The sequence below is a fragment of the Andrographis paniculata genome, unplaced genomic scaffold, assembly GCF_009805555.1.
Source record: "Andrographis paniculata isolate CXL003 unplaced genomic scaffold, ASM980555v1 Contig10END, whole genome shotgun sequence".
Lineage (NCBI taxonomy): Eukaryota > Viridiplantae > Streptophyta > Magnoliopsida > Lamiales > Acanthaceae > Andrographis > Andrographis paniculata.
In genome coordinates, this window is record NW_026137380.1 from 56972 (window position 1) to 70671 (window position 13700).

The 13700-nt window shown below is 26.8% G+C and overlaps 2 protein-coding genes across 2 annotated transcripts; both read right to left on the reverse strand.

Annotated features, from left to right (window-relative positions):
• Nucleotides 1-2426: 2426 nt before the first annotated feature.
• Nucleotides 2427-4038, reverse strand: LOC127239778 (RNA pseudouridine synthase 1). The gene is made up of 2 exons (XM_051258130.1): nucleotides 3644-4038; nucleotides 2427-3211 (listed from the first exon to the last, which is right to left on the reverse strand). Exons 1-2 carry the CDS (start codon nucleotides 4008-4010, stop codon nucleotides 2487-2489), a joined length of 1092 nt encoding a protein of 363 aa, XP_051114087.1. The 5' UTR covers nucleotides 4011-4038; the 3' UTR covers nucleotides 2427-2486.
• On the reverse strand, nucleotides 4001-6043 carry LOC127239702 (uncharacterized). Its single transcript, XM_051258008.1, has 4 exons — nucleotides 5869-6043; nucleotides 5262-5657; nucleotides 4796-4902; nucleotides 4001-4713 (listed from the first exon to the last, which is right to left on the reverse strand). Exons 1-4 carry the CDS (start codon nucleotides 6001-6003, stop codon nucleotides 4107-4109), a joined length of 1245 nt encoding a protein of 414 aa, XP_051113965.1. The 5' UTR covers nucleotides 6004-6043; the 3' UTR covers nucleotides 4001-4106.
• Nucleotides 6044-13700: the final 7657 nt, after the last annotated feature.

Sequence of the window (13700 nt, forward strand, 5' to 3'; positions counted from 1 at the left end):
CTCCTCAATTAACATAATTTTTTATATATATTTAAAACTTTTCATTTTTTATAAAACTAATTTATGCTAATGATATTGCATATATTTTTTCTACATATAATTTTTTAAAAAAATTAAAATACCAATAATATTATTCATATAAAAAATAATAAACTAATAGCATAACTTATTATTAATAACTAATTAATCTACACTATACCACTAATATTATTCATCCCTCGCAAAACGAATGAAGTATTTCACAATTATGTAGATTTTTCTATTTGTGTTTTTAAAATCAGTTTGGAGTAGTATTTTTGTGTATGATGTACCATACATTTTACATGTAAAATATTGACTCTGTTAAGTTTTAATTTCAAAATAAAATCACCACTCAACTATAAAGGGATAAATTTAAAAAAAAAAAAAAAAAAATTATTTTTCATTCCATTATTATTTTTGTCCTTTATTTTTTTATGGTACATGAACAGCAGTTGCCTAACATCGTACAGGGTACAGTCAAAAAATATAAATATGATTTTTTGCAAATATATTAAATATATTTTGTTGACTAAATAAAAAAATAATAATAATTTGGTATACATAAACATATTTTTTTGTAATTTTCTTCAATAATAAAGAGAATATGCTTTCAGAAAAAATAAAATAAATTAATAAATAAAAATCTAAACTTAAATTAAAATCAAACAAACTCAATTATCAATAATAATTAAATTACTATTTTAATTTAAATTTTTTATATAAATATATGATAAAGAGAGTGTGCTTTATTATTATTATTATTTTCAAGTGTTTTACAATCTAATATTTACATAAAAAATAAAAATTGCAATTATTTTAATAATACTCTTCTCAAAGAATTTTATTGGTGCAATTACATTTTTATCTTATTATAAACATGATTTTTTGTTTTACTATTTTAAAATTTCTATATTACATTAAATAATTATTTAAATTTATAATTTTACTATTTAAAACTTCTGAAATCAAAACCTCATTAATAAGCACACTATTTTTATTTTATTCTTTATCGTCAATGCACCCGTAAATAATTTAAGGGTTATTTGATACGTAAAAATGATGGTAAAAAAATATTAATGAATTTATTTCTTTTGTTTGTTTGCTCGTAAAAATTGAAAAATAATTTATTTTTCATTTTCGACTTTCAATTCTCTCTTATACATAGAGAAATTGAAATAATTAAATTTTGTGGAGAAAAAAACATATTATTTATCTCAAAAAAATATATTTTGTATAAAATTTTTAATTATTTTTCTTTTAAATCTTTTCTTTTTATTCCAATTTTTTTGTCGTCAACACCGCCTGGAATTTAAAGGCTTATAATATAGATAGTAAAATTTTATAATCAACTTATTATTACTATATAATTATTGATTTGTGTACATTTTTTTTTTTTACATATATGCACAAATGAATGATAATTGATTTCTCTTTATATTTATTCGAGTTGAATTATCTAATTCTATTTATTATTTTCATTTTTTTTCCCTAATTATATTCTATATTATTATTTTTCTATAATTTTATTATTTGTACCAAACAGATTTTAAAGACAACAAACTTTCTAACATCTTTTCTCCTTAAATTATGTAATTCATATTTCTATATAATATTACTGTGTGTTTGTTCGGAGAAGTTTGAGGATTTATATTATTCATATAAAAAAAATTAAAAAATATCAAATCTAACAATTATTTTTTTATATATTATATTAAAAATTAATTTTAAATTCAAAATATAGTATTAATACTTATATATATCACATCATACCACTATTCTAATTAAATTTTTTATTATTTAAATTTCTATCAAAAATCAAAACTCTCAAGCAAACACACACTAATATGTTTTTATGCATAGTATTACATGCTTATTTAACTTTAAATAAAATACGAACATGAATTATAATTTAAATATCATATTTTATGAAAGTAGATATTATATATTTTTATATAAAATACAATAATTATGTAATAACGAAATTAAACTAAAATTTAAAATAACACGTACAAACCTATCCTAAAGTAAACTACCTTTAATAATAATAATAATAATAATAATAATAATAATAGAATTTCAAACATTATATACTAGTTTAAAAGTATATGATGCTTGGTTTTGAAGACATTCATGACCACGAGTAATCATCATTCTTACTTCACTCACACTCCCGCATGGCCATACCTCGTTTTATTTATCTCGTCTAATCATCTACATATTGTTTACTTTTAATTTTTTAAAAAAATTAACATCAAATACTTTTTTTTTTTTTTTTATCGTTAATAATATATTTTAAATTGTAAGAATATTTTTAATATCAGTAGAAATTATCGTTACTAAAAAAAAATAAAATAAATATTTTGTTATTAAACGAACAAAAATAGAAAAATAAATAAATTATTAAAGGACGGCAACAACAAAATTTCTTTTCATTACAAATACGAATTAAACAAACTCTCGAAACTTCACATTTTTGTGTTTAAACACAACAAGCATGGCAAAGTTGAACATCGAAGATTTTCTCGTTCACAATTCAAAATATCCGCGCAAGCCCACAAAGGCAAAGGGGCGCAGATCGAAACCGGGCGACCCGTGACGGGATGCTCGAACGACAAGCTCTCAGCGTGAAGCTCGTGCCCGTCGTAAATCTTCCCGTTCCACTTGTACACGCCGTCATACTTCACATCTCCCCTTATCGGAATTCCGAGATACTGGCAATGCAATCGGATTTGGTGCGTTCTTCCACTTCTCGGGTGCGCTCTCACCACGACTTCACCATTCTCGACCTCACCGGCGACCTCCGCACTTCCCTCCACAACGATTCTCTCCACACTCTCTCCTGACGCAGGGCTCGGGCGGGTGCGTTCTCTCCCGTTCACCGACACAACTTCAAACGACGTTTCCATGTCCCGTATACACGATCCGCCGGGGAGAGCCCGGCCAGCGTCTGAAAGGGCGTAGACGCGCCAGGCTCCGTGCCGGGATCGACCGTGGCCCGATTTTATAACCATGTTTGTCCATTTTGGAAGTGCGCCGACACAGAAGGCAATGTATGTCTTCTTCACGTTATGATCGGTGAACGCTTTTACGAGCTTTGCCGCCACTTTGTGCGACTTGGTTACGATCGTGACGCCGCTGGTGTCTCGGTCGAGCCTGTTGGATAGATGGAGCTCCGGATTTGTTTGATCCCCTGAAATAAAATTGAAACCGAAATCGAACACGAAGAAATATAGTTATAGCAATGGAACCATCTAAGAAACAGAATTAGCAGAGTAAGCTTTCTTTCCATTTTCATCAAATCAGTTATGGATTTTGGGAGAAAATAGTGTTTAAAGTATGCTAAGGATGTTTTTCCCCAAATGTTTGAATGGCACAGTTAAAGCAGGCTCGTGAAAATTGGGGCAGATTATCAAACCCTAATTACCAAATTAGGGATTAGGGTTCATCGCAGACAATTCAAACTCTGGCTCGCAATCAAATCCAGAATCACAGAATCACAACAAACAAACAATAGCAGCAGCAACAGAACAAAGCATTGGATCCAATTCACGATTCAAGTAATGGAGGATCAATATGTGTACGAACGAACGATGAAAAGAGGGATCGGATCGAACGAGCAAACCTCGATCGGCGTCGAGGAGATTTCGCACCGCGGATAAAACGCTCTCGCAGTAAATTCCTTGAGGCTTATTGACTGCGATGAGCCACTCGTCTTCAAAAAGGACATCCTCTCGGGAGAGGGAAAACAACGCCGATTTCGACGAAGCAGTTAGGGCTCTGTTCAACTCGACATCCTTCGATATGAGCGGCGGCGGCGGGGAGAGCGGCACCGGATAATTCGCTAGAGAGCGTCGGACATCTTCCGATTGGATTTCTGAAGAATTCCGGCTGCCGTGAGCCTCGGCCGCCATGGATGAAAACTGCAGAAGCGGTTTGGAAATTCCTACTAGGAGAGGACAGCGGGCTCCGACCAGGGGCATTATCGTCATTTCATATAAACCCAAATATGCATAAAATCATACATGAAGAAAGTTCAAGAACATCGTCTATATAATATATGTAATTACAATTATCCGTACAAATTCTCAGAAATTGAAGTTCCCCAAATTGTAAGGATTGCTATCCACATTCTGATCCATGTCGACGTTAGCAGTAAACCCTTGAGAAGCGGCAAATCGCCAGTTTGCGCTTTCCGATGAGAGACCACCGGCGGCGGCGACGCTGTAGTGACGAAATCCAGCCGACTCCGGGAACGAATAAACCTGCGCATCGCCGGCGGTGGCCAGGGAAGATTCCGGCAGCAAGTTGTTAAATTGGTAATTGGAAAATGGGGTGCTGCTGGGCTGAATTTGAGACAGTCCTAATCGATTGAGATTTCCTCCATGTCCGAGCGTCAGATCCATACCAGATGTAATTATTGTGGAGTTTGGAGCAACCAGTTCAATAAAATTAGGCGGCGGCGGCGGCATGGTTGTGGTGATCCCATGATGCATTTGGTGAAATTGAGGTTGTGTTGGTAATGGTGGGGTGAATGTGAGGGCAAAGTGAGCTGGGGAGATGTGCCAGTCGAAATATGGAGATTCGGAGCTCGGAAATTGGCGGCGGCTGAGGGCGGCGAGGCGGTCGTCGTATTGAAGAAGCTTGCTGTAGTGCCTGTCGAGAACTCCCTCCGGGAATCTCACATAATGCCTCCTGATCATCGATATATAAACGTCACATATATATACAATCAATATATGTAAATATATAATTTTATATATATATATATATATACCTCCAAATGGAAGCTTGGCCGGATGTGAAATCAGTGGTCTGGTGCCAGAGGGTGTGCTTCCTCGGCTGAGGGCTCGATTCACGGTAGAACAACGGCGGCCTATTCACCTACCAATTTTTGGAATTTTGAAATTTTTTTAAATTAATCCAAAAATAATATTTAGTGTAATGTTTTATAAAAATATATACTTTTAAGTATGAGATTTAATAAAAAAATTTACTTGTTCCCGTCATCTGTACTTATTTGACTAGTAAAAATAGAAAATTTATTTTTTTTTTTTGTAAAAAAAAAAAAAAAATTGAGAATAAATTTGAATAACAACAAAATAAAAATAGATTTGAATAATAGGGAGTATAATTTTCAAAATATGTATGTAAAATATTTTGAATAAAAATATAATGTTTACATAATAAAGTTAGCACATAATATGCATGCATGCAATGCAACGACGTTGAAGGTGGCTAACCTCGATCTCCAAGATGCCGGGGAGATTTTCCAGCGTGGTAGCTCGTATGGCGACGATGTCGGACCATTGCATTTCGATCTTGCTCTTCAAAGCTCCGTCGAGGAGCTCCCACACAAGCTTGCGCTTGGCATAATAAAGCTTCGCAACGAGGTCACCTTGATGCATGCTCGTTCTCCGCCACGACCCTATCTCTATAAACACCGCCGGAAAATTGGACGCCTTTAGTTTCTCCGGCGCCGGCTTGCCGTGATCCTCCTTCGCCGGATTCTTTCCTTTGGAGAGGCGGCGCTGTAATAAGCTTAGGAAGGAAGGAGTCTTGGTTAGCGTTAGGCCTATAGGGCTGCTCGAACTCTCCGACGCCGACGCCGGCGACTGTCGACTATTGTTTCCGGCGTCCTGCACCAAATTAGGGAATAGTAATTAGGAGGATGGAGGATCGCATGCTATTGTAGCCACGTGCTGGGCACGTGACTCAAATTGCATATATAGGAGAGTTAGCGAGGGAGATGAGAAAAGGTACAACACGCAAAAGCGGTGGGGCAGAGAGTACAACACGCCATTGCACGATCACCATGGCTATGATCAATTACAGAGAAAGAGAACGAACCTGAGGAAGAAGATGAGAATGGTGAGGAGGAAGGTTTGATGAGTAATCGTCATGATCAGAGCCGTGACTGCTCTCAAATTCTTCGGATCCTTCTTCGTTCTCATCAATCCAAAATACTCTCTCGCCCATTTTCATTGATAAAGACCTCTGCTCAAATCCTCACATATATACATACATAGAGAGAGAGAGATAGAAACGTGTCAGAAAAACCACTAGAGAGAGAGAGAGGAGAAAACGTTGAAAATTGGGGAAGGAAAAAATTTTTATAAAAAACAGGGGAATGGATGGAAGAGAAGAAAAGCAGAGGTGAAGTGAATCTCAACTACTGTGAACAATCTACTTGGCATTTTTTTTAAAAAAAAATAATAATAATAATTTATTCATTATATTTAGTTGAGAATAAGATATTATTAAATAAATGGAGATTTGGGACGTTAGATTTTGTTCCTTTTTTTGGTCTTTTTTTTTTCTTTTTATTTATGCCAATTAAATTCACAGTAATGGACTTGTACCAAACTTAATAAAAAATAAAAATAAAAACAATCAAATTTATAGCCAGCACCTTCTATGTAATTTGGGATCACTAGATATATATAGGAAAAAAAATAGTATCAATAGGATAAAAACAATTCAATTATGAAAAGAAGTAATCAATTATGGTATAATTATTAAAAAGAAAAAAAAAACTAATCATTAGAAAAATTAATGGCAAACACTGGTGTGTATGTGACGGGTTTCTAATATTACATCTGATCTAGACAGAATACAATTATATTTATCAAAACATAAATTAATAACAATATGACCATATCAAAAACATAAACTATGTGTGAATAATCAACAATATGACCATATCAAAAACATAAACTATGTGTGAATAATCAACAATAAATTAATAAAACAATATGACCATATATAATAATAAAAAGGCCGAATCAAAGGACTTATCTTTTCAATTATATGTCAAAACTTTTATTAAAAAATACAATGTGAAATATATATTTTATTACAATATAGTATTTAAAATTAATTTTTATTTATTCAAATATTTGTAAAAATATATAAATAATATTAATTTTAATTTTAAAATATGAAAGGAAAAAAAAAATCTAAACAAACCCAAATATTTCAAAATATATGATCAAAAGATCAAATGAATCAGACAAAGATTTTCAATCTTAATCATTAACTGATTATTAAAGAAGAAAAATTAGTGAAGATCTTGAGTGTGTGTTTTTAACAACTTTTTCTATACATATTTTTCGATTAATATTATAAAAATAATATAATGTATATACTATATTAATTCACAAAAATTAATAATATAATATAAAATATTATTTTTTTAAATTACCATTATGCTTCCCCATACAACATAAAATATATATATATATATTCTCTCCCTCTTATAAAAAAATAGTACTATTTTTTCTCTTTGTCCGTCCAAAAAAAAATATCATTTTTTAATTTAGTAATTGTACTACCTATTTAACATAATTAATACTCTTACAACTTTCAATATATTACACACTATGTTTTTTATCACACAATCTAATAAGATCAATTTTATCTTTTCCACTGTAAACAAATATAATACTAATATTAAAAAATCTACGTGCAAAAAGCAAATGTAACTCTTTTTGCGGGACAGAGGTAGTATTAAATAAAAAAACACGACACAAATACACTATTTGTTTTATTTAGAGTTTGATTTTAATCTTTTTTAATATTGTAATTTAGTGTAAAGTCTGCACGAAACATCCAATTTGTCTAAAATTAATATTTGATTTTAAATAAAAACTTAAATCACGCAGGTTTTATAAAAATAAAAAAATGTAAAATATTTTAAATAATTTTTGTGAATAAATTAATAAATAATAATGAATTAATCCTTCATTTTATAGACAAATTGTTATCTAATTTTTATAAAAACTATAAAAATAAATGATTGATCAATTATTTATTTATTTATTTTATTCAAAAAAATATTTAAGATATTTTATATTCTAATTTTGTATAAAACTCACGTAATTTATGTTTTTATTTATAACTAATATCAGTTTTAAACAATGAGAATGTTTCATGCAAATTTTACATTAATACTAAAGAGTTTCGCGCAATAAATAAAACACACAGTGTTTTGTGCATTTTTACTATTACGAAAAGAGGTATTATATAATTTACGTTTTTTGAAATAATCAAACCTAAAATATTTAAATGGATGCACTCAATTAATGAGCACGTGATTAGACTATATATATGTATATATATATATATGCTAACTTAAAAAAAATAATAAATAACCCAAAAAACAATAATATCAAAAAGTGATCAGTTCGGATTCCAAATCTTTCCTCATGGAAAAATGGATAAAGTTATTTGTTATCTTGCATGAGCAAAAGGGATATCTAACTATTACTCCATATATATGCAATACTTAAATAAGTAGAAATAAATTTTTATTGCTCTATATATGGACACACACTTTTCAAAATTACTATGATATTATTCTTATAGTATTTTAAATATATATATATGTTATATTAAATATTTATTATTTTTACAATTTTTTAAAACTAAAAAAGAAATCTCGGAGATAAAAGTTTGGTCCAATGTGGAAATCAAAGAAAGGGGTCACAATATTTGACTCAAAGTGATGAAAATGTACATTATATATAAAATCATTATTGAGTGTGACTAATCATTACTTTAATTTTATGATGATTGTGATTGTGACAAATATTTATAATTTATATATATATATTCTCTTGGATTGGGATTTGGTCATGAAATCCATAGTGCCCTTTAATTGTGTGGAAAATAAGAAGATGAAGAAGAAGTTTCTTGATTCTTTAATTTGCTATTTTATTTATTTATATTCATTCTTAGCTAATGTTGGTGGAAGTGTGACAATGGAATTGGACCCATCACAAGATGTCACTGTTATTATATTTATCAATTTCATTGCTTCCTATTATCCGTCAATATGAAAGTATTTTAATATTTTTGAGGTACTTTTCCAAATAGTACAAATTTAAATAAATATTCAATATGAACTTCTATATATTTTCTTAAAGTTTATATATATATATATATATATATACTATGCAATCTACACAGTTTACTATAAAAATAACTTAATAATAATATATTATTGTCTATTTTGGGTAGAATCTATACAAATTTATTTATAGGGGTAGACTCGAAAATAACAATTGTAAGTTCTCGTATCATTAAAAAAAAAAAAAATATTTTCTTTATAATATTTTAAATAAACATAAATAGTAATGTGATATTGTTTGGAAAAAGAAAAAAAGTTTATGAACAGTACAAAAATAATTTTGAAAGATATCAAAGTTTCAAAACAAAATTTTAAACTAGAAATGGCATTATATTATAAAGGTAGATTAGATGCTATTTGTTAAAAACTTTCGGTACGTATCTTTATTCTCTATGATTCTAAGCAAGTGGAATAATAAATTTATATTAAACTAATTAATAATAGAAATATACTATAAATAATGAAATTGTAATGTTTTCATTTCTATTCTTTAAAATATTATTGACCCATATAAATTTCATCAAATTCAAACCATAAGTATGCATTTGATTTTTATTAGAAGTTGAATTTTTTATCAAAACTTTTAACACGAAATATTTTTAAATAGCCCAAATTGAAACTTACCATTCATTAATTATTATGGAAAGTTTGCAATTGTATGTATATAATACTCCCCCCGTCCAATATAATTTGTCTCTATTTTTTATTTTCGTCCGTCCCACATCATTTATTCTTTCTTTTTTTGTAAAATTGATTATACACTTTAATCATATTTTACTATATAATAATTATTTTTACTAACACATTTCTTAATTACTTACTAATTCTAATTTATATAAATGTTCGTATCTACAGTAATAGGCTCATATTAGTTAGAAGGAAGGGAATACAATTAGCTAGTTAAAACAAGAAACAATAATATATTATTATTATTATTATTATTATTATTGTATGAGCATGATTAATTAATTAAGTCATGTAAAATAAAAATAATTTAAAAACCATAATAAATGTGTGAATATATATATTTGCATGCAGAAATACGTAGAAATTGATGTATGTATGTTATGTTAGTATGTAATGAATTAAATAGTACCAACTTAAGTATGAATCGAAATGTCGGCTGGTGGATTTAATACTATTATTGGAAATCTAGTCATGAATGCTTCAATGCTACGTGGATCTCACGTGTGCCTCACGTGGATCCCTTTTTGTTTATTTAATTTAACTTATTTATCTATTTATTAATATGGATGGCTATAAAGTTTCTAGCGTGGTTTGTGATCAATGTCGATTCATCAACATCAACCCAATCATAAAAATAAATAATTAAATAAATAATATTAATCCAATCATATATAAATCAATTAATTTATATTCATTCAATCTTCGATCCAATCCACTTTTATCCTTTGTGGAATATCATTTCACACTCAATTTTATTTTAATCATTTCAACCATTTTTTAAAAAAAATCCTATTAATTTAATTTAACTTTGAATATATATATATATATATAAATTGCAATTTTAAAATTTATTTTAATATTTGAAGTAGTCCTCCTCGTCTATTGACTTCCAATTTATAAGTTGAGTACTTTGTCGAAAATCTATATATGAAAATTATTTAAGCTAAAAGATGGATCGAGCATTGATAATTTCAATTGATTATATATTCTCAAATTCATATTTCATTATATTTACTCAATTAATTATATTTGTCTTCAACCCCGTCAATGGAAGTCTACCGTTGATCTTTATTAATGTTTGAATGTGAATCTAAATTTTCTATTTTAATTATAAAAAATCATATATATATATATATATTTATAGTTGCAAACAAACTGTCAAATATTTCAATGACAACATTTAGACGGTTTCAGTAAAGTAACTATTTACTCGCACTATTCAATTAAATGTATATATATATTTTTTTAAAGATTAAAAAATAATAATATTTTGTTTGTGTATAAAAATATATGAAAATATTCATAATTTATATAAAATTATTTTAATATTAATATAAGAGTTATTTTTATTATTTTCTCCGTCCCCTAACCAAGTATTCATTTTTCCATTTTAATCCGTTTCATAACAAAGTATTCATTTTTTTAGTAAGGGTATTATCTATTTAACATTACAAATCCCCTTACAACTTACAATATACTACACAAATGTCATTACCTTTATATCATATATACTAATAAGGTTATTTTAGTTATTTCTATTTTATTCATACTACATCCAAATATAATACTAATATTTCTAAAACCACGTGCAAAAACAAATAAATATTTAGTTACGAGAGGGATGGAGTATAATAGAAAAACATAGAATAATATAGAACATACGAAAATGATTATTTATAGGAATTTGATTGTGACGAAGAAATTATATATATATATATATATATATATATAAGGGGATGGATCATATGCTAATAAAATGTGTTTGATCTAGATTTGAATAATAAAAAATTTTAATAAAAATTTTGAATTAAAATTATTGTTTGATAGAATATAAGGATTTGTTTATTTAATTTCAAAACCCCAAGTTTTACTATTTAAACTTTGTGTTTTCTGAAAAAAAAAAATAACCTTTTTATTCTCACAAAACATCTCATTATTTTTATTTTAATACCAAACTTAAACCAAAATTTTTCAAACTACATCAAAAGAAATATACCCTAAATAAGTGTTGATATGATATTTAAATATAATATTAAAAATATATTTTATTTATTTTTTAAACAAAATGATAAAAATAGTGAGAATGCACCAAAATCATTCACAAACCAACAAATTCCAAGATTGTGTTTAATTGATTATATTTTTTTTATTATTGTTTTAAGTTCCGATAAAAAAAAATAAAAAATTAAGTGATGAAATCTTAGTGGGCCTCTCTCTCTCTCTCTCTCTCTCTCTCTCTCTCTCTCTATATATATATATATATATGGTATGAATCTGATGATGATGAGCGCATGCATCTTTAATAATTATTATTATAAATCATTGGATTAGTTAACCAGGATAATATTATATATTATTTTATTTAATCATACAAAAAAAGGCATTATGTAACATTCCAAGTTGTGCTAATTTGATATGACATTGGATCATATGCATTTAATATTATTATTCATTTTTCTTTTTCTTTTTTACATAAATATCCATATCAAATGATAACTTCAAAATGTGTAAACCGAGCTTATGTTTAAAGAACTTAAAAAACAATAAAAATTAATAGAAAAAATATTTGATGAGATATAAATACTTATTGAATATAATATTTTATATGAAAAATTATTTTTTAAATAATATATGTGCTATTTTGAAGAATTTGTTCTTAGTAACTAAAATCAAAACTTTCAAAAATTATATTTAAACTATGCCATAGTACTTTATTATTATTATTATTATTATTATTATTATTATGTGGACTGGATGCTCACATCTCAAAAAATTGAAAGAGATAAGAAGAATGCATGCATTGGTAACTTTTGGGCTATATTTGATTTATATTTGCATATATTTTTTATATTTAAATTCTCTTGATAGGGCTCTGATCTTGCAACCGAGTTGCTAAATATATTTTTTTTATATAAAATAATTTTTTTTAAAAAATATATATCAAAGTGAAGAAAAATAAATACCTCAGTCATCCAACATAAATGTATAAATATTTTATTATTTTTTTATCACATATAAATATATATATAATTTTCATATTAATATCAGAATATTTTAAATTTTCATAAAAATTATAAACATGTTAATAATAATTAATGAATTCTTAATACTAATAAAATATTATTATTATTATTTAAACGATTAGTACAATATATGTGTAAAATGGTGGAAGTGATTGTTGTGAAAAAGACTGCGCGCCTATCTGTGTGTGAAGCGAATATTTAATCTTAATTAATAGTAGTAATTAAATAATAGTAATAATTAATAATAATAACGATAATAGTAATAGACGAATGAGTGGGTCCCAATCAATATTCTGATTCACACACCAACCCACTTTAACCAATCCTACCCTACCCCACACAACCGCCCATATATAATAAAAAATATTCATCCATTTAGTCAAATTTATTATTTTTTTAATTCCTATATTAAATTTACTTTTTTTATTAATTTTTACAAAACTAACAATTATCACACCCTTACATTATTTGTTTTAATATTAATTTTTAATTAAAATTTCAAAAATATTTTTTAAATTATTTTTTATTTTTATTATTTTTTACTCAAATATATTAATTTTATTGGACAAAAAAATATTATTTTAATAAAATTATGATTATTTTTGTTGAATTTTTTTATAATACTCAACTATTCATCAATTATTTTTCCATAAAATATCAAATTAAACTTATATATTTTAAATATTTTAGTATAAAATAAAAATAATTTTATATATAAAATATTACATCACCAATTATTAATATTATAATAATTATTCAAATTTATATTTCCTCCATTCTTTTTATCAAAAAAATATTTATATTTCAATTATATTTTAAATTTTATAATTTATAATTTTTTTAATTTTAATTAAACAAATTATTTATTTTTATTTTAATTTATAATTATTGATATAGTATTATAATTAATTTAATGATACATTTTTATTTATTTACTAATAACATTGTTTCTAAATTCTCTTCTCGTATATACAATACCCACGATAGAGACGAAAGAGTAATTTTTACTATTCAAAACCTGACCAAATACAATTATATACTATTTATGTCAACTATCAATT

Bases quoted from the DNA above. Each gene is read 5' to 3' on its own strand.
- LOC127239778 (XM_051258130.1), bottom strand. From the start codon at position 4,010: ATGACGATAATGCCCCTGGTCGGAGCCCGCTGTCCTCTCCTAGTAGGA. The intron at 3,212-3,643 runs GTTTGCTCGTTC...ATTTTATTTCAG, and splicing joins TCTCCTCGACGCCGATCGAG to GGGATCAAACAAATCCGGAG.
- LOC127239702 (XM_051258008.1), bottom strand. From the start codon at position 6,003: ATGAAAATGGGCGAGAGAGTATTTTGGATTGATGAGAACGAAGAAGGA. The intron at 5,658-5,868 runs GTTCGTTCTCTT...AATTTGGTGCAG, and splicing joins ATTCTCATCTTCTTCCTCAG to GACGCCGGAAACAATAGTCG. The intron at 4,903-5,261 runs GTTAGCCACCTT...AAAAATTGGTAG, and splicing joins CCGGCATCTTGGAGATCGAG to GTGAATAGGCCGCCGTTGTT.